This window comes from Pezoporus flaviventris, unplaced genomic scaffold (assembly GCF_033815535.1).
Source record: "Pezoporus flaviventris isolate CSIRO_AGI_PZ_B2104156 unplaced genomic scaffold, CSIRO_AGI_Pfla_v1 ptg000002l, whole genome shotgun sequence".
Lineage (NCBI taxonomy): Eukaryota > Metazoa > Chordata > Aves > Psittaciformes > Psittacidae > Pezoporus > Pezoporus flaviventris.
This window is the reverse complement of record NW_026892550.1, coordinates 44,936,363-44,964,214: the sequence shown is the minus strand read 5'-3', so window position 1 is coordinate 44,964,214 and position 27,852 is coordinate 44,936,363. Positions and strand designations below refer to the sequence as shown.

Here is a 27,852-nt window from a genome sequence, read left to right as displayed (position 1 = left end):
GAACCTTCCCTGGAGTACTCTCGGACTCTTGACAGGCATCCTGGAGACAGCCTATACTAATTGTGCTGTGCTGGGACTTTATATGTTTGTGTGTGTCTGGTTGCTTTTGTAACCCGTGTGAACTGCATGAATTTCAACAGCAGCCTCCTGCGATTCCCAATTATTTGTTACTCTAGTAACAAGTTCACATGCAAAGGTGTGTCATTCTCCCTTAGCTACTCCTTACGCTTTCTCTGTAAGTTAATTTCCTAGTTTTTTCTCAGTTAAATTTTTGGTTTCCTACTTCACAGAGTTTTTTCTGTGTGTTAAAAGGAAGTTAAGGCCAAAACTGTATTCTGGAGCGCAGAAGCCAGTTTCGATGGATGTGCTTATTTTTGACTCTGAAACCTTCTTAAGCAAATGTGACTAATGCACTTCTTTCTTCTGCTCCTTTAAGCAAAGCAAATCGGCTGTGAGATTGAAGGAGGACATGAAAAAGATAGCTGCATTTCCACTGAGCAAGCAGAAGGACACAACCTGTCCCAAGGTGTTCGGAGTGAGTCTTCTGGAGCTCCAGCAGCAGGGACTGAGCAAGAATGGCATCCCAATAGTTGTGTGGAATATAGTCGAGTACCTCACTCAGCATGGTAGGCCTAATGGAGTCACTTCTGCTTAGTAGCACTCTATATAAGACTCTTCAAAGGGAGGAGTACATCTTCTTTTGTGGTGCAGGGGCTAAGTAAGGTTGTGGCACTAACCACAGGCAAATAATATTACTATATGTGGTTTGCGTCTTTTTCTTTCTGCCTTGATGCCAAACTTACATTTTAATAGGGTGTTTATAAAGGTAAACTACAGTGTTATGAAGCAGCACACTCTCATAACAAGATGTTCAGTCTATAAATGGAATAAATTTGTGAATGTTTGTGTCATTTTCTAGTTGCAAAACATTTGTCTTTCTGACAATGAGAGGATATAAGTATATATAGAGAGATACGTGCGTGCACACACCCCATCAGATAACATTACTGAATACATGTTCTTACAAGTATTTTCAGATAGATTCCAGTTATTATTAATCCCCTCAGGGAAGTAGGCAGCCAATACTTAACCTTATGCTTGGTGCTGCAGCGATGAGAATCATTGTTGAGATGCGGTGTTTTCTGGTGCCCTCAAGATGGCAGTACAGAATGCCACATAAGAGCACATTTTGTTGTGAATACAGGAATGTAAGCTCTGTAAGCAGTATCCTTTATTAGTCAAGTCAAATGCCTCAGTGCTTGTCCATTCCCCCCCCCCCCCTTACTAAATCAGTTTGTCATCTTGTCCAATAAAATGGATTGTTTCCCTGTACAAGCACTGCTGCATCAGTATAGATTTCTTGGATTGGAAGTGTTCTGTCAGACAGCTGTTATGATGTCTGTTCTGAACTGATGAAAACTGTATATATTTTCATCCTTTCAGTGTTATTCTTCCGAAGAAGAACAAGCAGGTTTATAGACACAGTATTAGAAAAGGCAGGATTTTTTGTGGTGAAGGTGTTCTAAAGAAAAATTAATGTACTGGACTCAGTTTTAGGCACTTTACTGAAAGTTTTGAATCTCAACATATGCCTAGAAAGTGATGTTTGGTACTGTATGATTCATCTGGCTTCCTCCATGGAAACCTCCTTCTTTCTATATCTCCTTCACTGGGTGAAGGAGTCTGGGGTGGGGCATCTGGCCTGAAGTGATCGATACGTTTTCTTTTTCACTGCGAAATACTGTGGGCTTTGTGCTGTCCAAAATTAACATCTGCTCACAGAGATTTTCTGCTATCGTAAAGTCTCAGTGCTCATTATGGAGTTACTGCTGCAGTCAGCACATATTGAGATGGTTTTGCTTCATGATGATCACAGGTAGAAGGTCAGGAGTAGTCATGTATGAATTTGGCAGAGGCCGCTCAAGGTAATCAGGTGCTTTCAAAAGTGAAACAACAGAACTGTTTTGTGAAATCTGGACCCTTTTCTGTTGAAATATATGAATGGAAAATGCAGCTGTCTCAATTGATTTCTGCATGGTGTGACGTTACAGCAATACCACTGAATTCTGTGATCTGTCAAAAAGTATCCCAGGCCTCAAGATCTGATCATTAGTATTTGTTAATTATCGTAGTCCAACTACTTGTCTAGAGTGGGTAAGGGCTTTCTGGGGTGAAAACATTACGTTTTTAAACTGTGTTGTATTAATTGCCCTCCTTTATATTACTACAAGTCTGTTATTCACACTAGAATATCTGTTTCATCGTATCACTTTGATGTCTTAGTTCAGATTAGTCTCGTATGCAATATATAATTACAGGTATGACGCAGGAAGGACTCTTCAGGGTAAATGGCAGCATGAAAATGGTAGAACAGTTGCGTCTGCAATATGAGCGTGGAGAAGAGGTGGAACTTGTTAAAGATGGTGATGTGTACTCAGCAGCCAGTCTGTTGAAATTATTTTTGAGAGAGTTGCCAGATGGGATTATCACCTCTGCCTTACATCCCAGGTTCATTCAGCTTTACCAGGGTAAGTGACAAGTAAAATCTCCATCCTTTAATGTGCTTTCTTTTGGATAATTGGTTATGCAGTGAGCAATACTCTTTGTTTCTTAGTTTATATACTTAGTTCCTTTGACTTTAGCTCTCACCTGCTCCAAGAGTGCTCACTGATGTGCAGTTCTCTTACAAGAGAATTGTGTTTGGTAATGTCTGGACTATTAATGATTTTCTAATCCAGTTATACCTGCAGAGTATAAACCAAAATGATTAGCTGGTTTCTTTGAGCAAGCTTGTAGACAATAGCTGCAATCTCTTTAGGACACAGGTTTGCTTCTGGTTTGCTAGGGTGATTTCTGTCAATTTCATTCTAATGAGCTCTGAAAAGTTACAACTTCATCTGCTACTCCAACTGAATATCCATTAGGCCTGAAGCATACATTGTCTAAGTTTCTACTTCTCACTAAGTAATGTGATTGCTCATAAAAAAATTAGCTAGTTTTCAAGTAACAGCAAACTTTACCTTTTACTCATTCCTCATTATAGCACACAACCTGGAAGACTTTTTTTTCCTTTGTCCACCCTACCCCTCCCTTTGAAGTGGTGCATCAACTGTAAGAAAGAACATCACTTCTGCTTTGGAAAGCTGAAACATGCACAACTATCTATCAGATGATTTCTCTATGTAATTCACCTGCATCAGACAGTCTGTGGTGGTGGTATGTGGAATAGGTGGTGGTTTGCCCTGTTCCTTGACAGTGTGGATCAGTGACAGTTCTTTTCTCTTGCTGCAGGCAGTCAATGATGCTTCTTGCTGTCTTCCTAAGAAGCTGCAAAGTGAGTGGATAGATGTTACTAAAGATGTGCATTGTACAGTAAAGCAGGCAAATGTGATGCATGATTCAGAGAGGATCGTGTGCTCTGACGTGCATCTCTAGTGGAAGATGGTGCAAAGTTCTCACACTCTGGTCCTGAGGCCTCCCTTCTGCTTTTCTTGCCTGCAGTGATGAATTTTAGCCATTGCCTAGAAGAGGGAGAACTCGGCCGTGTGGGTTTTTTGTTTTCCTGTTTGGGGCTGTGCAGACTGTTGAAGTGCGCTGGAGAAGAGGTTTGTGCCTTCCCCTCAGTGAAGGCATTTCAGTTGTAATGAGGTTGCATATAGGCTCTGTAAAATACCTTCCTCGTTAGTGAGGTTGTCTGGGGCCAGGGATAGGATTCAGGAAGTCTTGTGTGGAAGGTAGCGATGTTCTAGAAAGCCCCTTTTTACTGGTCAGTGCTGTGCTTTCTTTGGGTTCTTTTAGATTTCACCAGGCCTGACTTATGAGCTCTATTTAATTATGTTCTTTCTCATAAATCACTTCAAGTGGAAATTTTGTTTGTTGTACCTTTGTTGTTCTACATCCCTGTCCCCACAAAAGTCAAATTGGTGTATTGTACCTGGAACTACTGATGTTTTTTGCGAACAGTGCTGTTTGTGGTAAGTTTTACTCATCCTGCTTCCCACAGGATGTGCAAAATCTCCCAAGTACTTTCTATGGAAATAAGAGAGATATCTTATTCTCAGCAGATTTACCCACAAAGCTTTCTTCTTTCAAATAAAGTTGCTGGTGTAAATTATGAAGCCAGTTCTGCAAAAGTTAGCCTGACTGTGACATGTCTTCATAGCTAAGTTTGCCTGTATTGCACATTAAGATCCAGTTACAATTCTGTTATAATTTTGGTTAGAAAAAAATAATATTATTTTTAAAATGCCATATTGGCTGATACGGCAAGGGGAAGGCTTTTGTAAAGTTTGAAGAAAACTGAGGGGGTTTTCATGCCCTAGAAAATACAGCATAAATGAGTTGCTATGAAAGGCACTGATGACTTTTGTCAGGTTCAGTTTAGCTTAAGTGGTCATTGGGCCTCTGCTTACAGTTAAATGACTAACCAGCTGTGCATGATTGGAGGAGTAATCTGTTCACTTATCAAAGTATGCAGAGGGGTATCTGTTGCAAAATGGTACCAAGGAAGCGCACGCCTGAGTATTCTTTTTGTAAGCTATGATGTAGGTCAAGCTGTTTCTGAGCTAACTAGTTATTAAAAAGTAACTTTGAAGCTGGAGCCACTTTGCTGCATGTCAACAGCAAAGGCAATTGCAGGGTTTGCCACAACCTCTGTATTCCCTCCTGTTGAAGCTTTGCATGGGAAATATTTTTGTAGGATTATGTTAGGGTTACATTGTAATATTTTCAGTGACTGATATCAGCATTTTTTTTTAAGCCAGCTGAGATCTTGGCCTGAGAACAACACACAATCACTTCCTATAAAAATTTTTAGGGAGCGATTCATCTAGTTAAAAATAGCTGAACTAAAAATTAAAAATTATACCTGTATCTGTAACCCTTTTTAATTCTGGTTATAATCTTTGATACCAAACCAAAGAGTAAATCATAGTTTCATAGAATGTTTTGGGTTGGAAGGGACCTTTTAAGATCACATGGTTCCAGCCCCCCTTCCACTAGACCAGGCTGCTCAAAGCCCCATCCAACCTGCCTTTGAACACAGCCAGGGATGGGGCTATCACAAGGTCTCTGGCCAACCTGTTCCACCCTCATAGTGAAGAATTTTTTCCTAATGTCTAATCTAAATCTCCCCTCTGTCAGCTTAAAGCCATTCCCCCTTGTCCTGTCACTGCATGCCTTGTAAATCTGCCCTTTTATGAAAAAGAGGGAACCTCACCCACTTGTAGTTTGAGAAGTCCACGTAGATGGTTTGGCATGCTGTCTGCAGCCTGTGCAGTGTTATGTGAAATGGAGCTCTGCATGCTGCCCCCAAATCCTGGTGCATGCCTGTTTATAAAAATATTCAGCGTAACACCAAGGCTATGCAGCTCTAGAAAACATCACGTAGTGTATTCTTAAGGCTGTTTGCCGTGTCCTGGTGTTCTCTTTCTGCCCTTGGAGAAGGACAGTGGCAGTGGGAGCAGAGAAGAACCTCCCTCTGTAAATGATGATGATGGGAGATGTGTGTGGCAAGTACAGGCCAGGGACACACTGATAGTGATCTTTGTGTTGGCTGGTCTCCTCAGGGCACCAGACAAATATGAAGGCCGCTCCTTGCAGGGAGTCCTGGGGTAAAAAATGTCCCATTACAGTCTCTTTTGTGACTTTGCAGGCTTCACTGAGGAGCAGAGCTGTGCCTGCCTGTGCAAAATGAGGTGTGCTTGCAGAGCGGTGAAAGTTTCTTTTGGAAACCTCAGCAGGGAGAAATCAGCAGCTCCCATGCAGCAGTCCCTGCTTGATCTTGTTTACTGCTTCTGGCTTTTCATTCCTTATCTTTTATAGCATGATCACTGGCTCTTAAGACACTTGTACATGCTAGGGACCTCTATATACAGCTCTTACTCCCTTTCACAGGTCACTTGCTTTCAGCAAGACAAGTTCCTATTGTACTTTTCCTTTTTAGCATACAGAAAGCTTTCCCATGAAGTGAATTTCTTTTTTTGTTGTTGTTGCATTCCCTTCTCCAGCAGGGGTACGGTGAAATGTGGGCTTGTGTCTTCCTTTGGTATTCAGTCTAATTAACTCAAATGCAATTTGATCTCTCATGCTTCCTGACTTGTTCCATCCTAGAGAATTTATATATTTCAGTGGGCAGCAGCTAATGCAAGTTCTATCTCACATACCTCCTCTTGCTCGCAGCCTGCCATGGCTGACAAGGTTTTGCGTGGTGCCTGTGAACAGCCCTGCTAGTTCCAGAGAGAGGGATAGGAGGTGGTGGAAGGGAAAGAGCAGCTCCCTTCTGGATCAGAAGGTCAGTTTAGAGAACGCTTAGCAGCCAGCAGCTGTTGAGTTGCATGAACAAGCAGAACCAAAAATATAGATTGTGCTGGAGGATTTTAGAGGTCAAATTTCAACCTGAACAGTGACTGTGAAAATGAATAAATGAGTGTGAAAGGGAATAGATGAGAGCTGACCCTTTAACCATGGTAACTGCAGCCGTGCAGCAAATCAGATTCACAAGATGTCTATGGTTCTCCAGGCTCCTGTGGCATGAATTTAACATTTTCCTTTGGATTTTGTCATTTTGGTGTTACAAGGCCTAGTTCCAAACCAGAGAAATAACTTCTGTTTTCCACATGCAGAAGGTGTTTGTTAAGCAGTAAAAACTCTTGGAACTGGATTTCTTAAGCAGATGATGACACTCAGCAGAGCTACAAAAGAAGTGAGAGTGCTCTGCTGCCAATATGTTGGAGTGAAGCATAAATACAGCTCTGCGAAGTGCCATAACGATGCAGAGTGAGGGGTCGCAAGTTGGATTGTGATGACAGCCTCTTTATGATGAGGACTTCCAGCATTTCTGCTACTGATGGCAACAAGACATGATTTTTATGGGTTTTTTTCCTCTGCGGTAGGATTGTGTCTGAAGCAGATTGCTTTGTGGCAGAGAGAAACTGGAATCCCACTTCCTCTAGATTGTGGAGGTGGAAAGAAATGCTTTGATTCCTCCAATAGCCATGTGGGTGCAGTGGCACTGCAATGTGCAACCTGCTGCCTATGTACCAAAGATTAACTTCCTAAGGCACATTGATAGCTACAGACAGATGCAGGCTTCTCTGTCTGCCCTCAAAGCTAGTAGTATGTAAGACAGCTGAAAGATATGCAAAGTAAAAAAGTGGTAGCATGACACTGAGCCTTAGCCATTCTTCCTCACCTCACAGCAAAGAGAATTAGCTAGGGGATGGCACTGTTTCAGTGTTTCCAGGCTGGAGGTGTTTGGGGTCAGACCATCTGAGACATGAGCAAAGTCACAACACGTTTATGTGCAGGCATCCATGCCTTTAGTGATGTTCAGGAAGCATGCTCTGCAGGGGGAAGGAGTAGCATGAAGAGGGGTGAGTTGAGGAATTAGAAGGTGTCTGTAGCATGTAAGAGAAACTCAATACATTCAGAAACAGGATGAGGCATTGGAAAATATGTTGCTCTTGTTGTGATCTGTGGGTGTATACTGAAATTAAATGAGTCTGAAAACACCCTTGCAAATGTGTCTGTGCCTCCTACACTGTTGAGGCTCCTGTTTCTACTTAATTAACATTTTAGAGAAGCTGCTTGTCCTTTTCAGTTGTCTCTTTGACTTGTCCCTCAATAGTGACTCCCTACTTGAGCTTTGAAGTGCCACACTGCCCTTGCTGGCTTCCTTTGCCCTCTGCCTGTGTCATACTGTGTTCTCTGTTCTCTGGCTGCTGGCCCTAGATGTGGCCTGAGGCTGCTGGTTTTGTTTCCTTCCTCAGCACAGAAACCACCATCTTATCCCCGGTTTCAGGCCCTTGCTGGCTGTTCATTTAGTTAGATTTCTCTTTCAGACCACTGCTGGGATGCTGTCTGTTTTACATGGCTTCTGGCAGGTCCACAAAATAAAGAAGTGGATGCCTTTGACTCCGCCTTGAGAGCACCTTCCCTTTCCCCTTCATTTTTCTTTTACTCCTTTCTCCTTTGTCTCTTGCTGTATTGGTCAAAATATTCAAAGGAGCTTCATGTGCTGTGCTTGAAAAGTCATGAGTGTGTTGGTAGCTGGGCCTATCTGGAAATCTGGCTTGAATACATGCTCCTGAACTGCCTTTGAAAATCTGGCACTCTGCTGTTTCCATTATTGACAAGCTTTTTTGTCTCATGTCAGGATGCTGCAGAGACTGAGGCATATGCTTAGCTTCATACCACCCTCTTTAATCTGACTGAATAAGAAAGACTGCACTTGATAGTCTTGACTTCCATGGGACAGCTTGTACTTTACAAAATTAGGCACGTACATAAGCTTAGGGCTTTGGTACGCTTGATGCTTGAGTGTGTGGTAGCCTAAACAGCTCTGGTGCTCTAATGTTTCCCTGATGATCAGTACCAGCTGAGTAACCTTAGTGACCGACTTTAAAGTAGATTGAAAAATTGCATAGCAGGTGGACAAAAGGAGGAAGAATGCTCCAAGCAGTTGGTTATTGTGACTCAAGACTATTTTTGCTCTCTAATAGGTTGAAAAGCTGTTTTGTTTGAAGTAATGTAGCAGAGGTACACTTGTCCTGAGAAATGTACAAAGCGCATGGAATACGTGTGTGCATGTCACTCTAAATTCACCACAGGTTGTAATAGTAATTTTTAAAATAAAGCTAAAATCTGTGGAATGCCAGCAGCAGAAGAATTTACAAATTAGTTTTTGTTTTTTCATTGTACTGGGAGAAAGGCGTCAGTTCCTTCCCTTGCTTTTTCATTGGAAAAGGAGGAGAGAGAGGAAAGACAGATTTTGTTTCTCCCATTTCACAAGGACAAGGAATTTTATGGTTCAGTAAGTAGGGTTTGCTTCCTTATGTTGTTCAGTGTCTCTGTGTCCTTCAATTAGAGTAATTGCTCAAGATCTTATAATCTGATATTAGTCTCTGTTCTTGAAAGTACAGAAATGAACAAAGGTTTGGCTGTGCCCAGTGATAAGTATCTCTGATGTTGATCTGCACCACATAATATATCATGGTTAATGAACAGGGACATCCTACCTACCAAATACAGCTGATGCCATGAGGCAAACAGCTTTGTGTGTTGTCAGAGTGCAAGCCTGTGTTCAGAATGTTTTATGGCAGTTATTAGCAACTTTCTAGTTTGGAAGGGTTGGAAAATCCTTCAATAAATGGAAAAGTACCTGTCAATCTAAAGCCACAGTGGGAGACTCAGAGAGGCAATTAGTTCTCAAGGGCATTCCTTAATTAGGTGGTGGGGTGATGGTGGTGGAAGAGGTGCATTTTTCCTGAGAGATGGCTTTAGCTTTCCTTATCACAACTGCAAGAAATTTATAGTAGAAAACACTATGTGCCCCATGTTTTGTTATCTAATGGGAACTGTGCTAGAAGGTGAATTTTAACGTTCTGCCTATGTGGAAATTAGTTGTGTTTTGTTACTTTAAACTTCATGAAAAGATAATTAGTAATCAAGTCAGAGACTGTACAGTCCACTTTGATCAGTGCAAGCACAAATCCAATTAAGGTCTGTATTGTTATTCCTTTTAATACAGCCTTCAGAAGCATTCTGCAGAAATAAAAACAATATATCAGATTTCTTACTGTTACAAAGCTGATTCATAGTAGCAAAGTAATGACTGGTTTTATTCTGTATAGCTCTAAATTTTTTTTTAAATAAATACTTGTGATAAATAAGCAAATAAGATTTTTTGCTCATCTGCTTCATGCATATTCAGTATTTGGTTTTTCTGAAGGGGCTGATTTCTTAGCTGTAGATGAAAAGGATATAATCGGTTGAAATGTTTGATCCTGTAATTTGACTGACATATTAAACTACGGGCTGCTATCGTGAAAGGATTCATTCAAGTCTGTGGCACCAAAGCAGATACATAAAAATGAATTCTCCAAATGTATAAAATTTAAGAAAGCTTCTCTCACTGTGCACTGCATGATGCACATCATGTAAGGCCGGAAAACTAAGCTTGGAAGCAATGAAATCCTTCAAGTTCAACTGTATGAGGTGGCAAGTACGAACATACAAAACTCAATTGTTTCCCAAACTGTATACCACAAAAATGTCTGATTGTAAAACAGAAATCACATTGCAACTTAATGGTTGAGTTCTCAGGAGACACTTAGATATTTTTATACAGACTGCTAATTTACACAGCTAACCACTTTTCAAAGCATTCTACCCCTGGGATACTGTGCAATCCAGCCCTGGAATACTTCTGGGAAACGAAAAGTAAAAACAAAGGTGAAACTTCTGAAGGGTTTATACATACCTTACACTGTGTTCAAAGCTCTTCCATTCTTGCTCTCCTCCCCCCCCCCCCCCCCCCAAATGCTAGGGAAATGTAAAATGTTCTTTGCTCTTGCAACACAAGGTATGGAGTGTTTTCTTGCCAGTCTTCTCTGCATGCTGATAGCAGGGTATACAGCAGAGGCAGCAAATACTTCAGATGCAGCTTGGTTTATTACATCTTCTTAACTAAAAATAAGGCTTGAAGACTGAGCAAGGTTTGGTTTCCAATGAATCCTGGGTGAATCTCCTTGCCAAGAATGGTAACATCCTCTGAATGAAAAAGCACCTTGTTACCCTAAGTGTGGGGAGGAGTTCTAGGAGATTATAACAAGGCTACTCTAACATTAGGCTATGTTTTGGGTCGTTATGGAGTGTAACACTGCCCTGAACAACTTTTTTCTAGAGGTAACATCCAGAAGAAGCTTGGAAACAGGAGATTTGGTAGAATGGGAGTTCAAGCAGGTATTAGTACTGAGTGGGAATAAACATGCTTTAAAGCTGTTAGCTTTGACCACTGCTGATGCTGCTCAAAAAATAGATCCAGTGTAAAGGTGAGCATGAAACAGTCTCAGTGGGGGCAAGAGTGAGCCTCAGGAGAAAAGTGCAGGTTCCCTGATGAAAATTGAGGGTTCTGGAGGATTCTGTGTCTCTGAACAGAAGTAAGATTAAATTTTAGATCCCAGTGGTTGCTCACCCATGTAAGTAAATTGGCAGCAGTGTAGAAGCCGTATACATGTTTTTTTCTCCTCTTGTTTTTCCTAGATGCTAGAAATGACATGCAGAAGGAACATAACTTGAAAGAACTCCTTAAGGAACTGCCTGATGCTCATTACTGCCTGTTGAAGTATCTGTGCCAATTCCTGATAAAGGTTGCTGAACATCACATAGAGAACAGGATGAACCTTTGCAATCTTGCCACTGTATTTGGACCAAACTGCTTTCAGTAAGTAACTTTTCCCCATATGTTAATGGAGAGTGTAATGGACCAGATGGCCAGAAATGTAGCTCAGAAGTCTAATTGTCAGAGTGATCAAACTAAGGCAATGACTTGGGCTTTGGGGTAAATTTTAGTGCTAAAGCTATTATTTCAGCTGAATGTGAGTTGAGTTGCTCTCCAATCTCCTCTTGCTATTTTGCTAAACAGTTGGTCAGTTTTCTATTGCTGTGGGAGTACAATAATGAAAGACCTTCAGACTGTGTAAGTGCAAGGAGACTTGAGATCATACAGCTTTCTTCCTTTGCCATCAGAGAATATGGATGCTTCTCTGCAGAAGGCTTTGAGAAAGGATAACTGGGGGAGAAGGACTCATATGCAACACCCAAGTGCTGTCTGATTTCTGATGATGGATACTGCACACTCGGCAGATTTAACATTGTGATCTGGTGCCTGTCCTCGAGATGCCAAATATTCTGGGTTCTTTATCCTTCTAGTATATTCAGAAACAGCTTTAGAGGTTACGGGGTTCCACTGGTCTCTTGAGATTTCTTTGTGGACTTGCTGATTTTTCTAGTTTCTTTCATTGGACCCAGTTCCTTGGTGCTTGTGGTGAAGACGTTGTACAAGCTAATGGATCTTGCAGCAGTAGCAAGAACAGTTATTTCCAGGGGCAAGAACACACTCGAGTGAGACTGTTTCTATTGAATCACTGCTGTGATGCAGTGCGTTGTTAGCATCTTCACCCCAGTCTTGTCTGCAAGACACGCACTGACTGGCATCCAAAATCTAAGACATGGGAGACATGTATGGAGTTTTGTTCAGTCATTAGTCTTGAAAGATGTGTAATATCAGCAAAAAGAGACAAGTGAGTTCCTTGTAGCAAATGTCAGATTTGTACTGATCTTTGTATAATGCCTAATGAGACTTAGATTAGATTGCCTAATGAGACTATCTCCCTAGGCTTCCTCTGTAGACAGTGGAAAGAAGTAGGCTTCTTTAAAGAGAGAAAACAAATTAAGTTCCTTGTAATGCATTCAGCCAGTTCCACATACCTAGGCTAGATACTGTTTGCTCTTTCTTTAAAGGAGCATATCTTTTTTGACTGATTAAGGAGAGAATATGCAGATGAGACATTTAAACCAAAGCTTGTCCGTGTGACTACACTGCTGCCTCAGTTATGGGCGATGAAGGTGGATATGTCAGGATTAAGCCATTTGCTGTGTTAGTACGAAAAGGTTAAAAAAACATGTTTTGAAAATAGTTTTCTTCCTCTGCAAAAGAAAGAAAACTCAAAAGACAGTAATATGTGCAGGAACATGTGAATGTGAGAGTTATTGGAAGCACAATACTGCAAATTTCTTACAAGGAAAAGTAAACGTGTTTTTATAGATTACATTTGTATGGGCAGTTTGGGAATTTTTTGCCTAAATTGTATTAGTAGAGTTAAGAACAAACAAAACAAGTGAGGAAAAATCTGTGTCATAGAATCATAGAATCGTTAGGGTTGGAAAGGACCTTAAGATCATCTAGTTCCAACCCCCCTGCCGTGGGCAGGGACACCTTACGCTAAAACATATCACCCAAGGCCTCGTCCAACCTGGCCTTGAACACTGCCAGGGATGGAGCATTCACAACCTCCCTGGGCAACCCATTCCAGTGCCTCACCACCCTAACAGGAAAGAATTTCCTTCTTATATCCAACCTAAACTTCCCCTGTTTAAGTTTTAACCCGTTACCCCCTGTCCTGTCACTACAGTCTCTAATGAAGAGTCCCTCTCCAGCATCCCTACAGGCCCTCTTCAGATACTGGAAGGCTGCTGTGAGGTCTCCACACAGCCTTCTCTTCTCCAGGATGAACAGCCCCAGCTTCCTCAGCCTGTCTTCATACATGAGGTGCTCCAGTCCCCTGGTCATCCTCGTGGCTCTTCTCTGGACTTGTTCCAACAGTTCCATGTCCTTTTTATGTTGAGGACACCAGAACTGCACACAATACTGCAGGTGAGGTCTCACAAGAGCAGAGTAGAGGGGCAGGATCACATCCTTCGACCTGCTGGTCACACTCCTTTTGATGCAGCCCAGGATACGGTTGGCTTTCTGGGCTGCAAGCGCACACTGCCAGCTCATGTTCATTTTCTCATCGACCAACACCCCCAAGTCCTTCTCTGCAGGGCTGCTCTGAATCTCTTCTCTGCCCAACCTGTAGCTGTGCCTGGGATTGCTCCGACCCAGGTGTAGGACCTTGCACTTGTCATGGTTAAACTTCATGAGGTTGGCATCAGCCCACCTCACAAGTGTGTCAAGGTCCCTCTGGATGGCATTCCTTCCCTCCAGGGTATCAACCAAACCACACAGCTTGGTGTCATCAGCAAACTTGCTGAGTGCGCACTCAATCCCACTGCCCATGTCAGCAACAAAGATGTTGAACAAGACCAGTCCCAACACCGATCCCTGAGGGACACCACTCATTACTGGTCTCCAGCTGGACATTGAGCCATTGACCACAACTCTTTGTGTGCAGCCATCCAGCCAGTTCTTTATCCACAGAGTGGTCCACCTATCAAATTGATGTCTCTCCAATTTAGAGACAAGGATGTCGTGTGGGTCAGTGTCGAACGCTTTACACAAGTCCAGGTAGATGACATCAACTGCTCTACCCCTGTCCATCAGTTCTGTGGCCCCATCATAGAAGGCCACCAAATTGGTCTGGCAGGATTTCCCTTTAGTGAAGCCATGCTGGCTGTTACCAAGCACCTTGTTGATTTTCATGTGCCTTAGCGTGCCTTCCAGGAGAATCTGCTCCAAGATTTTGCCAGGCACAGAGGTGAGACTGACTACTCTGTAATTCCCCGGTTCATCCATTTTCCCCTTCTTGAAAATATTTACCTTTTTCCAGTCATTGGGAACTTCACCTGACTGCCATGATTTCTCAAATATGATGGCCAGCGGCTTCGCAACTTCATTCACCAGCTCCTTCAGGACCCATGGATGGATCTCATGGGGACCCATGGACTTGTGCACGTTCAGATTTTTAAGATGGTCTCGAACCATATCCTCTCGTACAGTGGGCGCAAGGTCTTCATTCTCACAGTCCCTGCATCTGCCTTCCAAGACTTGGGTGGTGTGGTCAGAGCCTTTGCCAGTGAAGACCGAGGCAAAGAAGTCATTCAGAGCCTTCTCCAAATCCTGTGTAGCCAGTTCTCCTGAGAGCTTCCTGAGGGGGCCTACATTCTCCCTAGTCTGTTTTTTATTTGCTGTGTACTTGTAGAATCCCTTCCTGTTATCTTTAATACCTCTAGCTAAGTTTAATTCCAACTGTGCCTTAGCTTTCCTAACCTGGTCCCTAGCTTCCTGGACAACATCCCTGTAATCTTCCCATGCCACCTGTCCTTGCTTCCACTTACTATAAGCCTCTTTTTTTCATTTGAATTTTCCTCAGGAGCTCCTTATCCATCCAAGGAGGTCTCCTGGCCCTCCTGCTGCACTTCCTTCTAGTTGGGATGCAACACTCCTGAACTTGGAGCAGGTGGTCCTTGACTGTCAACCAATAGTCTTGGGCCCCCCTGCCCTCTAGGGCTGTATCCCATGGAAGCTTAATAAGCAGGTTCCTGAAGAGGCCAAAGTCTGCTCTATTGAAGTCCAGGGCAGTGAGCTTGCTGCACGCTCTTTCACTGTCCTGAGGATCTCAAATTCGAGCATCTCGTGATCACTGCATCCAAGGCTGCTCTGGAGAGTCACATTTCCAATGAGCCCTTCCCTGTTGGTGAGCACGAGGTCAAGCATGGCACCTCTCCTTGTCGGCTCCTCTATTACTTGCAGAAGGAAGTTGTCTTCTACACAATTGAGGAACTTCCAGGATTGCTTGTGCCGGGCCGTACCGTCCTTCCAACAGATGTCAGGGTGGTTGAAGTCACCCATGAGAGCAAGGGCCTACGAGCGTGAGGCTATTCCTATCTGTCTATGGAGTGCTTCATCTGCAGGTTCTCCTTGATCAGGCCGTCTGTAACAGATCCCCTCAGTAATGTCTCCCATAGCTATATTCCCTTTAACCCTGACCCACAAACTCTCTGTGGACTGCTCACCTGTCCCCAGACAGAGTTCCATACTCTCCAGCCTATCCCTAACATAAAGGGCAACTCCTCCTCCCTGTCTGCCAGGCCTGTCTTTTCTAAAGAGCCTGTAACCTTCCGTTCCAACACTCCAGTCATAGGAGCCATCCCACCATGTTTCTGTGATGCCTATTATATCATACCCCTGTAGATGTGCACACATCTCTAATTCCTCTTGTTTGTTCCCCATGCTACGGGCATTTGTATAGAGGCATCTGAGCCGAGCTCCAACTGAAGCTGGCTCATTGGCTGGAGCGGCTAGGATATCTCTACATGGCTCCAAGCATTTATTATAGGTTCTGGCAACTGACTGGGTGTGTTGGGGCGGAATGATGCCCCCCTCCCCCAACACGTCTAGTTTAAAGCCTCCTTGACCAGTCTGGCAAGCCTCATACCAAAACTGCTCTTTCCCTTCTTTATCATCAGACCAGCTCCACCAGCCCCCACTAGACCTGGCCTACAAGCTTGGATCCTGTGTTCAAGACACCCTAACCCCTGACTATGACACCACCCTTTTAACCAGTTATTAACCTGGCTAATCCTCCTAGCTTTTTTTAGGTCCTCCCCTGTACCCTGGAGAATTGATGAAAAGATCACCTGAGCTCCAGAGCCCCTAACCACCTCCCCCAGGGCTCTGTAGTCCTTTATGTTCCCCAGGCTACTACTATCTATATCCCTAGCACCCACATGTATCGCCAGGAGTGGGTAATAGTCCATGGGACTTACTAGAGCAGGCAGCCTCTCTGCCACATCCCTGATCTGTGCCCCTGGTAGGCAACACACCTCCCTTGAGACGGGGTCTGGACGGCAGACAAGTGCTTCTGTGTCCAATGGTTAAGTCTCTCTGACTGAAACTGCAAGTGGCTGTTAGATTATTTTTAGCTTACTTATCACTTTGTTGAGGAAAGTTAAAAAGTTAGGTTTGTATACTTTCTGATGTAGGGCGCAGAGAGTTGCAGTTTAGAATTACAATTGTCATTCCTAAGATGAAACAAAAGCATATTTCTTAAAAGCTGCATACTTGTTGCTTCAATTGATCTTTGCTCCTAAGATGGCATAGAAAAGATGTAACTGTTTTTGTAAGGTGTGCAGAGGAACGGAATTACATGATTCCATTGCAGAAGACTGAGAAAGGCAGAGTTTACTGAAGGTGAAAACACAAGATCTCTTGTGGCTGTATATGAATGCAGCTGGCCCTGCAGCTGCGACACAACATCAAAATAAATGCTCAGGTAGCAAAAGAGGCAGTGAAAGCAAGGCTTGATACTTAACAAATGGCTAATGCATTTTTTAGAAGACCCAAATATATTACAGTTATGGATTTAGATCTTTATTTGAACTTATTTTCAGTTTCATCATCTGGTAATTCAGCTATATGTTTCATCAGCTCTTAATCTCGTTCATGATAGCTCAGGGTTGTGGTCCAGACACAAATATTGTAAGCGACAGTTCAGATACCTGTTTCTCCTGTGTTAGTAGATGCGGTCTTAAATTGCTGGAGCTGTGACCATCTGTATCAACAAAGATTTCGGAGCAGTAAATTTTAAGCATTGGGCTTAACTAGCTGGTTGGCCAAGCAGCCAGAGAGATCCTCAGAACACCATTCAGAGCTCCAGAGTAAGGCTGCCTGAAGCCTGTTTGGCAGGGGCTGCCTTTATACCGGCTACAGGCAGCCCCTATAGAGACTAGCATCAGAGATTAAATATCAGCAGATGGTTGAAGTGAACACTGCTCTTGCTTTTCATTGTTTGTTCAGAGCAGTGTATGGGGTGTTTCTCTGGGACAAGGAAAGAATGCTTATCATCCAGCTTGTCAGCAGCTACACTGCTGAAGGAGGAAGATCTGAGTTTTTTTTCTGTTGGAAATTCGCACTCATGTCTATAATGGGTGTCAGAGTCTGGGTAGTTAATGCACAGTGTCAGAAGATAAAGCCCATCAGCTGATACTGAAGGATTACTTTCTACAAGGTAGTTTCAGTGACATTTTAACTATTTAAATATATTATCTCCTATTTCAGAACTGAAGCTGTTTAACAATTGAATAAATCTCACTGTTGGACCACTTTCCAGACATTTAGACTTAATTTTAATTCTCTTCATCTCATTCTATTTTTCTGCATCATGTTCTTTGTAGTTTATCTCATCTCCTAAACTTTCAACCCTTGTTACTTTTATCTGCTACTTCCCCTGCTTCCTTGCTTGCTGTTTGACAAACTGCATGGATGCTTTTCTAACGAAAGGTTATCTTGTGCTTTGTGTATTTCTAACAAATAGAAAGGGGTGGAAAAGGCTGTTTTCACTTTTTGTAATGAAGTGCGATGTAAGATATAGGAAAATGTAAAGGGCAAGGTCAAACAGTTCAAAAAAGGAAAATATGATGGTTTGAGATTTAGTGCACTGTTTTCTTCCAACTTGGATTGTTCAGATTTATTGCGGTGAAAACCAAAGGTCAAGAATACAGAGAAATACAGCCCTTGAGGAGCAATGAGAATGAAGGTACGGGAACATAAATAGTTGCCTTTTCTATCACTGAGCTAATCTGTGCAGGGTATTAACAGTTGCAGTGTGATTACCCTTGAAAGAAGTTACTGTCTACTGACCTGAATTTCAGCTCTTGTAGAGAGCAATTATGGCTTGCTGTGTGTCTCCACTCAGCTCTTCCAGCTTGTGCCGAGTAGGAAAGAGAGGACCAGGTGGGTTTTCTCTCCTCCTCCCTGCTCTCTTGGATCTGGGTATTCAGGGAGGCTGCTGCACTCATTCTGTCCTTTGGTTGGAATGGTAAGAGACATGAGGTTTACTAGTTAGTGAGTAAGCCAAGGATCCATTTTCACTTTTTCTTGAAGCTGTCTTTGAAAGAATGATCTGTGTGTATGGTTTCCATCATTCAAGCTCTCACTAAATTGACTTTCTTCCTAACAGAGATTAGGCATGTTCTTTGGGATTGCTCCATCCCCCCCACAGAGTGTCTGACAGATGCAGTTTAAATGCTGGAGTCAGATGCAGTTATTTCTGTGTGATGACTATGTATAAGTTACCTGAAGGGTTGTACGAGAAAGCATTAGTGTGGAGAAAAGCTAGATCATCTTTGGGTATGGAGAAAATGTGGACTGTGGGCAGCTGTAGGTATTTCAGAGATTCAAAAAGATTTCCAATGTGTTGCTGAATTTTTAGGAATTAAAATCTGATCTCAAGTTCTACATGAATGTCTTACCTTGGCTTATAGCAGCCTTGGAGCCTACACAGATTGGGTAGAAGCTGAAGTAGAAGTGAGGGGCTGAACCACAACTCCTCAGTGAATAATACTGGTGTTTGAAACATTATGTGAATGGACTTCTGTTTTCAGGCAGCGCAGTCCTAATCCTGCATCAGTCTTAAAAATAAATGTGTGTCCAGGATCATGGTCAACATGAGTAATGAAAATTGTTCTAACATCTGTTACTGCAAATTGGAGCATGCAACATAACCCTTCTTACAGGGTTTGTATAGATTTTAAATACTGGCATTTGCCAGCAGGGTAAAGGAGATGGTTTTTTGTAAGAATTCAGTATGCTACACCCTATGATGCAAGATCAAAGCATCAAGCTTAGTATAAGGCCACAAATGTTCTCATCTGTAATCATGTTAAATACTCAGGGGTTCTTGCTTCCTCTTTGGGAATTGGATACGGGACTATATTGTCAAGCCTTTCTGTGGTATATTTTTATGTTTTCTTCTTCTTACATTTCTTTTCTGTTGTGTACTCAAATTCATCATCTGAAGTTCATTGCATGCCCTATTGTAAAATAAACAGAAAATTGCTAAGGTTGCATTGCTCTCTTCATAAGTGGAAGTGTGTTCTGGCCTAATTCAATCTCAAGTCTTACGTACTAGTGAATGTCCACCCCTCGAAGTCTCAGTTGAGAAAGTTTCTCTATTATGATTTGTCCCATGTCAGGTGTTATGATACTGCCTATTTAATCTCTTGAATGAAATAGTGATTATTTCAATAGGAAAATCTCTGTGTGTTGGTTTTGGGGTGGGGTTTTCTGTTTGTTTCAGTTTTTGGTTGAAAAACTTGATGAAAGGAAGTTACTGCTCTGTGTTGAGTATGTTCTTTCTTCTGATCTGTACACGCAGAATTTAAGTGGAGGAGCAGTTTCCCAAGAAAAACTACCATCGTAGAATCATAGAATATAGGATATTGTTGGAATAGTAAGTTGGAAGTGGCCCATGAGAGTCACTGAGTCCAACTGCTGTCTTCACACGGGGCAACCTAAAACTTAAACAGTGTATCTTAAGAATGTTGTCCAAATGCTTCATGAGCACCAACAGCCTTGGGGCCATGACCAGTTCCCTGGGGACCTTATTCCAGTGCTTGGCAACCCTCTTAGTGAAGAACTTTTTCCTAATATGTGCAAAACAAAGTGGTGTTTGAGCTCAACAATAGAGTTCAAATACAATCACAAGGAGGAATTTTTAAAAGCTCAGTTTAGGAATGTTTGGAGATGAGAATGATGTACTTTGTGAGTAGGTGTTGGACTATGGACTGCCTTTTGTCCCACTTTGTGTAGGTCGTACTTGGAAAGATGCCTACTGTCGCTGCAGTTTTCTGAAAAAATAAAAAAAAAAAAAATTGAGCTTTTGCAGGAGCAGATTTTGCATATGATTGAGCCAGTCAGTCAGGTTGGCAGCAGCACTTTAACTGCTTTGTGTTACCTGCATTATGCATCTACTGCAAGTAATGTAGACAAAGATGGAATTACCAAGTTGAGTTGGGCTCCTAAATTTGATGATACGGAAAATAATCTGGACCAAATCTTAAAAGGTAGGCAGTTATATGCCTCTAGGCAGTTATATACCTCATGGGATTCTCCAGTTCTTCAGAAGCTAAGACACTTCTGTAAAATCTCTGTAGTGATGTATGTCCTTTCATTTGGTCGAGACTGGTGAGACATAAGTCTTTAAATGATGCAGAACATGTAAATGAGTCACACACTCTGAGATGATGTCCTGGGTTCAGCAGTAGCAGTCATGTTTCTCCTTCTTGGTAGCTGGTGCAGTGCAGTGTTTTGACTTTCGGCCTGGTACGCTGCCTGCTCAGGTTAGTGTTGCTGCATCTTTAGCTACCTGTTAGCCTCTGATCTTGCAGCAGAATCTGCAGATGTGAATATGAGCCTGTTTTCAGCTGCGCCAGTTTTTGGTCTGGTGTGTTATTACAAATCACATTCATTGGCTGAAGTACGGGACCAAATTGTGGCCATGAGGTCACATCTCTTACAGTAACGTCTGTTTTGAGGGACAGAGCAGACTGCCTGAAGTTGTACCCATCTAAGACTACTGCAGCTCTGCTCTCAAAATCTTCGGTTGTGCTTGTTGAGGGGCTCGTGGGTGTCCAAGGTATTAATGAAAATCTTTTGTGACAGCTGGAGAAATAAAACCATGTAGTGTTCCCTGTCCTCTTAAGTCCCTTCATTTCATGTGGGATTCCCTAGGAGAATGGTAAGGTGACTTTGTGGTGCTTTTCTACAAAAGGTACTTGTGCAAACAGCGAAAATAGCAGTCAGACAAGACAGAGCGTATAGCCCTCAATGATTTGTAAATTAGCATTATGGTGCTGTCATTCTATGCAAGCTCTCCTGAGAAGCCACTTAAGGAAATGGTAAGATGCATTCTTCATCTCAGACAGGGTGGGGTTGAACACTGTCGGGAATTCATAATGAGATGGGCAGTTTCACATAGAAATCGCTGGTTCTCAGTTGTGACAGGGAGCTGTCAGCAGTTGTTGCCTGGGGAAATCAGTTCAGTGATCTCAGACCAGCTCATTACAGGTGGATGACTACATCCCAAGTCCTCCTGGCCCTCATTTCCACTTGAAGCAAGTTTCTCAGGTGTGGTGGTGGTGGAGCCTTGTAGTGATGCCTGTCTCATGCCGGATAGATACAGTCATATTTGGATGTGTTACTGCACCACTCTCAGTAGTCTGGAGGTTTGCTGTCTCATAAGCCCACTCTGCATTTAGCCTTTTACAGCTTGTTTACAGAGACCCTGAGGTAAGTTCATTTAACTAATGCATGAAATGTAAGGAGTTTTTCACAGTGAGTTAATCTAACCTCAGGTCACTTTAGTTCTGAGTAAGAGTTGTGACACAGAGCTCTGATGTGGCTTTACCTGTTTGAGACCAGCTTTCTTGAGCATCCCCATGGAGGAAGCACATTCTTGGCTTAAAGCAGTCTAGAAGAACCTAAAAAGCAAGTGAGCATGGAGATGCGGTGGGTGGGCCAGGGGGCCAGGCATCTTTGTAGGTCATCGTGCCAAAATGTGAAATACTGTTGGGTATCCTGTTTTGAAATGAAGGGCTAGCAACTTGATCTTAGTCCCAAGTAATGTTTTAACTTTGAGAATGACTGCTTTTCCTGTGCTTTGTGCATGGATCACTCTGAGCATCATTCTGGGAAGCACAGGGTGTCCATGGAATCTAAGGGGGAGACTGGAGATGTGCTGCTGTCACTGCCTATGCTATGTATCTGTTCATGACTTTGCAAGCTGCTTCAAAAACTTGGAAGTTTTCCAGCTTATATCTCTAAGATGGACCTGAACACATCAACATTTTTTCATCTAGAAATGACCACAGAAATTACAGGTTTATGCCTTCCTTCTAGAAAGTGTGTTTCTGGTAGTGGAGCTGGTGTCCTGTTGCTGTTTCTGGTGCTGCTGTTTGATGCAGTTCATACATGTGTGGCTATAAGGCAATGAAGTCCCACCATTGTGGATTTTGTAACTGAAGTAAGATGTGTGTCTAATTCTAAAGGCAATGCAGTTAATAATGCCTAACTTACATGCAAATTAGACATAAAGAAACCATGACTATGAACACAGTTTTACTGTAATGTTTTAACAAGGTCTTTACAAGCAAACGTGAAAAATTTCCAAGGAGTAGGGTGTGGATCATGAAAGTGGTAGTGTGAGAGAATATGTTCTCATAGCACTGGGGTTTTCTGGTGAGTTGAAATGAAATCTGTTGATATCACAACTTTGCAGACTAAGGAAAGCTACAGTGAGATACTCTTTTTTTTACACACATTTTTCAGAAAACTCTAGTCAGACTGGTGCATCATGCCATGTGGCAACAGATGGGTTTTAACTTGCATAAATATGTAGGGTGGTGTGTGCTCATAATCTAAACTACTGCATATGCTGAGCTAAAGATTTATTATAAGGAAAAGGTCACCATGGATAGCTTAGAGAGTGTAATAGTCCTTGTCATGCTGGAGGTGTAATAACAGTGATTAAAGGAAAAAGATAAATGAGAAAATTTGTAAAATATGCATGTTTAAGTGACAGAGAGGTGGCAATGGGTAAAGAATGTTACACCGTAATTAAAATTAAACAATTTGTGCTGCTCTGCTTGGTTGCATTCAGAGAGGTGTGATAACAAAGACTAAAGCCATGAGCTTTAGCCTTGTGTTCTGCATATGCATCTTGCCACACACATACAGAATTGTTCCAAATAAGGTGTTGGACTTTTCACAGATTTGAGTTAATAATGTTTAACTGACGAAGTGTTGCAGGAAGGGAGAGCAAGAAAACCATGGAATTGCACAGAAATTAAAGTGTTTGTGTGCTTGGTGGCAATTTTCTAGGCTGGACTGTTCTTCAACCAGTAAAAGGTTTTTGGTATTGGCTATTGCCAGTAGGGAGGTGCTGGAGGTGTTGCAGTTCCCAGCAGATGGGGTTTAGGTGAAGGTTCTGCTCCAAAACTCATTCCAGAAGTATCTGGAGTCTTTATTCTGGCTTGAACTTACTCTAGTACATTTTCAGTCCATTTCTGAAGAACAAGGTTCATAGGAATGCCAAGCTTTTTGAAGTGGTACCCTGTTTTGGAGGAGCACATCAGGAACACATCATTTAGCATGGAAAGACGGATTTCCCTAAATCAGGATGGTTGCATGGCCCTATTCTTTTATTCAGGCCAGTTACTATATTTTAGTGTATATGTGACATTCTTTAAAGTGAATTTGCCCAAGTATACATACACATCCATCAGCAGAAGTTGTCCCCCAGGTTCTGCACTACTGAAATCAGTGAGCTGAGACTGACCCATTTTCAGTTGACAATGTTCTGCAGTGTAAAATTCCTTTAAACTTCAAGTCCTGTAACTCTAGCATGTATTGTATTAAATGTTGAGATGACAGCAGTAAAAATTCTCTTCTGGAGTTCACAAAGATGTGTTCTGCTGCAGTGGGATCTTCTGCCTCTTGACATGTAGTTGTACTGCAGAGAGGAAAATATGGAGAGGAATCAGTACCATGTAACCCCTACAAGAAGACATTTTTTGATGGCTAATTTCTGGGACCATCTGCTTTCAGAGCCTTCTTGTTGAAATGCACATCTGGCCCCAGTAAGCTACAGCTACAGATATACAATAGATAGTTGTTTGTAAATTTTAATTTGCTGGTTGTAGTAAACAAGGGTTTACTTTCAAGTTACATCCCTGTAAAATAGTTCAGATGGCATTTGTTTAACTTTTGGGGGTTTGGGCTGATTTCAGTTCTCATACAACCACTAGTTGTCCTCAGCCAAAAAAATGCTTGCAACTTCTTTTGTTTCTGGTTTTTTGCTTCTCTAATTCTTTCCTTTCCTTTAAATCTTTCCTGTGTTTTCTGTACCTCGTGATCTGCAGTCTCTGCCATCTTATAAGGTACTTAGAAAATTCACATCCATGCAGCCACTTTGTGGATAATTGAGAGGAGGGTGTATCTGCTGGAAATACTGTACAATGGGGAACACTGGATGATTGGAAGTACTTTAAATGGTGAAGATTATTCAGTGATTTTATTTTTGCATTAAAATTGAATTTAAGTCAGTTTTAGGCCCCAAAGTCCAATAACATGTGCAGAAAGCCTGCATTCCAAAAGATAATCATTAGGTGCTTCAATAAAAATGTGTGCTCTATTGTGAGTAATATTGATATTTTAGCACATGACAGAGTTGTGTGAAACACAGAAGGAAGGCAAGGAGTGTAGACTGGAATACAGCACTTCTTCCAAATCAGTATCTTGCCTTTTCATTTGCATGTGCCTTTAAGGTTTGTGGCAAGCAGTTCGTGGCTGCCCAGGTGCCTGTTTCAAGTGACCAAGAAGTTGCTGTTTCTGCCACTATGTAGTTAGTTATTCTCCCACAAAGTGAAGGGTATGAACCCCGTTTAGATGAGTCTTTCAGGCTATTCTGCAGAAAGCAGCCTCTATCTCCGTGTTTTAAAAAGCCCAGTGAGTTACGAGCCTACTTTCAAAAGAAATGGCAACTAAAAATTAGATTAAGAAATCTGATGTACACCATGGGGTCACCTGAAGCTGTAAAGATCTTGCTTAAATTTCACTTTTAGTGTTCTGTTCAGCATGTGGGCTTTCTTAATTTTTTTACTCATCCTTCGTGTTACCTCTGAGATTATCAGAAACTACTTTTTGGAGAAATCTCACTCTTCCCAGTAACAGTTCAGAGCATTTAAATGCCTTATGCTGTCTATGTTGCAGTCATGAAGACAACTTTTAACAAAGTTGGTGGGAACTCATTTGGTGGTTGCCTCAGATCTCTGCTTGGATTCTGTGGAGTAGATCGTTTGACCAACGCATATTTAGTACTTAGTAAGAAAAACTGCAAACAAACATGATAGTGGTTACCACCATAGACACAATCTGCCTTTCCAAGACGAAGTTTCCTGTGCCTGCTAGCAGCCTGTATCCACAGCTGAAAAGTTTATAGACAATGTGTGCAGGAACTGTTGTATGTTGACTGCCTGTAACATTCTGCTTTGTGTTCTGTCCAATTTTAGCGTGCCGTCTGGATTTGAAGGCATAAAAGAACAGGAGATCTGCAACAAGATAATGACAAAAATGCTGGAAAACTACAATACCTTGTTTGAATTGGATGGTTTGAAGAAGGATGAAGAAAAGCCTGTACGTGAAGAGTTAGCAAGAATTATTTTGGTAAAAGTGAGTGTCTCTAATATTTCATTTTCTTATAACAAATCAATAATCCAGGTTTATTGAAGGCTTCAATTCAGAAACCTTATAGGTAAGTGGGAGGCAAAGACTGTTGTAATAATGTTCTGTGTTATTGATTGTATCCAGCTTACAATTAATTCTGCTGATAGGCTGCTTCTCATTACTAGTCTGGAAATTGATTTATTAGCTATTCCCTGCTATTTATGTATTTTACATATATATAAAATAAAAATATTTAATATTTAAAATAGTTCATATTATAAAATATTACATGTATAAATATATAGACATTCTATTTATATTTTTATTATATATTTATATAGAATATATATTTATATATTTTATTTATTTGCATATATATATATATAGGAAATATATTCACTAAAATTTACTGGGTTTAAGTGAATAGGTAGAATAATTCTAGGAAGTACTCAAGTCTTCTGACATTGTGATCATTTATGGAGTACATCAGTGATGATGAACTTTGGTATTTTAGGACAGTATGAGATATGTAGCATTTGCCACTGTAAAGCCTGATTGTCTTGAGCATGTGCCTGAATTTAAAAACGGCACGTTCAGACTCAGAATGGCCATTTCTGAGTGCACTTAAAGAGAAGCAATAATTAGTAGTTACCATTTGAAGAAAGTACATTGGAGCTGTTAAAGAAAAGTGATGTAATCATAGAATCATAGAATAGATAGGGTTGGAAAAGACCTTAAGATTATATAGTGCCAACCCCCCTGCCATGGGCAGGGACACCTCACACTAAACCATGTCACCCAAGGCTCTGTCCAGCCTGGCCTTGAACACTGCCAGGGATGGAGCATTCACAGCTTCCCTGGACAACCTATTCCAGTGCCTCACCACCCTTACAGTAAAGAACTTCTTCCTTCTATCCAATCTAAACTTCCCCTGTTTAAGTTTTAACCCATTATCCCTTGTCCTATCACTACAGTCCGTAACGAATAGTCCCTCTCCAGCATCCTTATAATCCCCCCTCATATACTTGAAGGCTGCTATGAGCTCTCCACGCAGCCTTCTCTTCTCCAGGCTGAACAGCCCCAACTTCCTCAGCCTGTCTTCATACGGGAGGTGCTCCAGTCCCCTGATCATCCTCGTGGCCCTCCTCTGGACTTGTTCCAACAGTTCCATGTCCTTTTTATGTTGAGGACACCAGAACTGCACACAATACTGCAGGTGAGGTCTCACAAGAGCAGAGTAGAGGGGCAGGATCACATCCTCCGACCTGCTGGTCACGCTCCTTTTGATGCAGCCCAGGATACGGTTGGCTTTCTGGGCTGCAAGCGCACACTGAAGCCCGCTCATGTTCATTTTCTCATCGACCAACACCCCCAAGTCCTTCTCTGCAGGGCTGCTCTGAATCTCTTCTCTGCCCAACCTGTAGCTGTGCCTGGGATTGCTCCGACCCAGGTGTAGGACCTTGCACTTGTCATGGTTAAACTTCATGAGGTTGGCATCAGTCCACCTCACAAGCGTGTTGAGGTCCCTCTGGATGATATTCCTTCCCTCCAGCATATCAAACCGAACCACACAGCTTGGTGTCATCGGCAAACTTGCTGAGGGTGCACTCAATCCCACTGTCCATGTCAGCGACAAAGATGTTGAACAAGGCCGGTCCCAGCACCAGTCCTTGAGGGACACCACTTGTTGCTGGTCTCCAGCTGGACATTGAGCCATTGACCACAACTCTGTGTGTGGCCATCCAGCCAGTTCTTTATCCACCAAGTGGTCCACCTGTCAAATTGATGTCTCTCCAACTTAGAGAAAAGGATGTCGTGTGGGACAGTGTCGAACGCTTTGCATTTCTTTGGCATCCTTTTATGTTGTTGAATGTGGAGATAACTTTTCTTCTAGGTTAGTACAGCGCATGTGATAATGCAAACTGCCTTATGTGTTCTCCTGGGTGTGTAGTTTGCAGGTGGGGACTATTAAGACATTTTTCCTAAGCAAACATTAATGCCTCCTTTTGGTCGAAATGCTGCAGTTAGCCTTACCCAAAGGCAGGGTTCCCAAAATTGGGGTGGAACTTACAGGAATAAAGTAGATTTTTTACACTGTGTTAAGAGATTAACCATATGATGTTCAAAGCCATTGGTCTTGATCCAGGTGTTTCTTGATTAGGGGTTTGGAAAGAACAGCTGTAAGCAGCAAACCTTTTATACAGGGAAAAGAATGCCACAGATTTGTGGAAGGACTAACTTGAATCAGAATTTGAAACTCAATGGCAGTTGTTTAAAAAAATAGGAAAGATATTTTAAGAAGTACAACATTGAACAATGCACTTCTGTCAGTGCTCTAGTATGCCTTTCTCACTTACTGTATTACAAAATTAGCCCTACTTTTTCTTCTTTCTTTTTCATGGCTTCAGGCTCTTACTTTGGTGCTGAAATCTCAACTGGAAAAACAGGAACCTATCTTTAGTTAGTGTCTAAAGGTATTGTGAGACTACTGTTTCTCCCTGTAGTCTTGGGTCATGCTTGATGTGGCTTAGGTGCCTGTTGCTTCACACCATTCACTCATAATTGTT

General features: G+C 42.0%; 1 protein-coding gene across 5 annotated transcripts in view; it reads left to right on the top strand.

Annotated features, from left to right (window-relative positions):
- The window catches only part of FAM13A (family with sequence similarity 13 member A), a 133,066-nt gene that overhangs the window by 2,181 nt on the left and 103,033 nt on the right, over nucleotides 1-27,852 (top strand). For all 5 annotated transcript variants that reach the window (XM_061476880.1, XM_061476844.1, XM_061476861.1 and 2 more), the window contains exons 2-5: nucleotides 437-626; nucleotides 2,319-2,528; nucleotides 11,044-11,224; nucleotides 25,132-25,291. In XM_061476880.1, coding sequence (XP_061332864.1) covers nucleotides 437-626; nucleotides 2,319-2,528; nucleotides 11,044-11,224; nucleotides 25,132-25,291 — 741 coding nt within the window. The remainder of the gene's footprint in view (nucleotides 1-436; nucleotides 627-2,318; nucleotides 2,529-11,043; nucleotides 11,225-25,131; nucleotides 25,292-27,852) is intronic.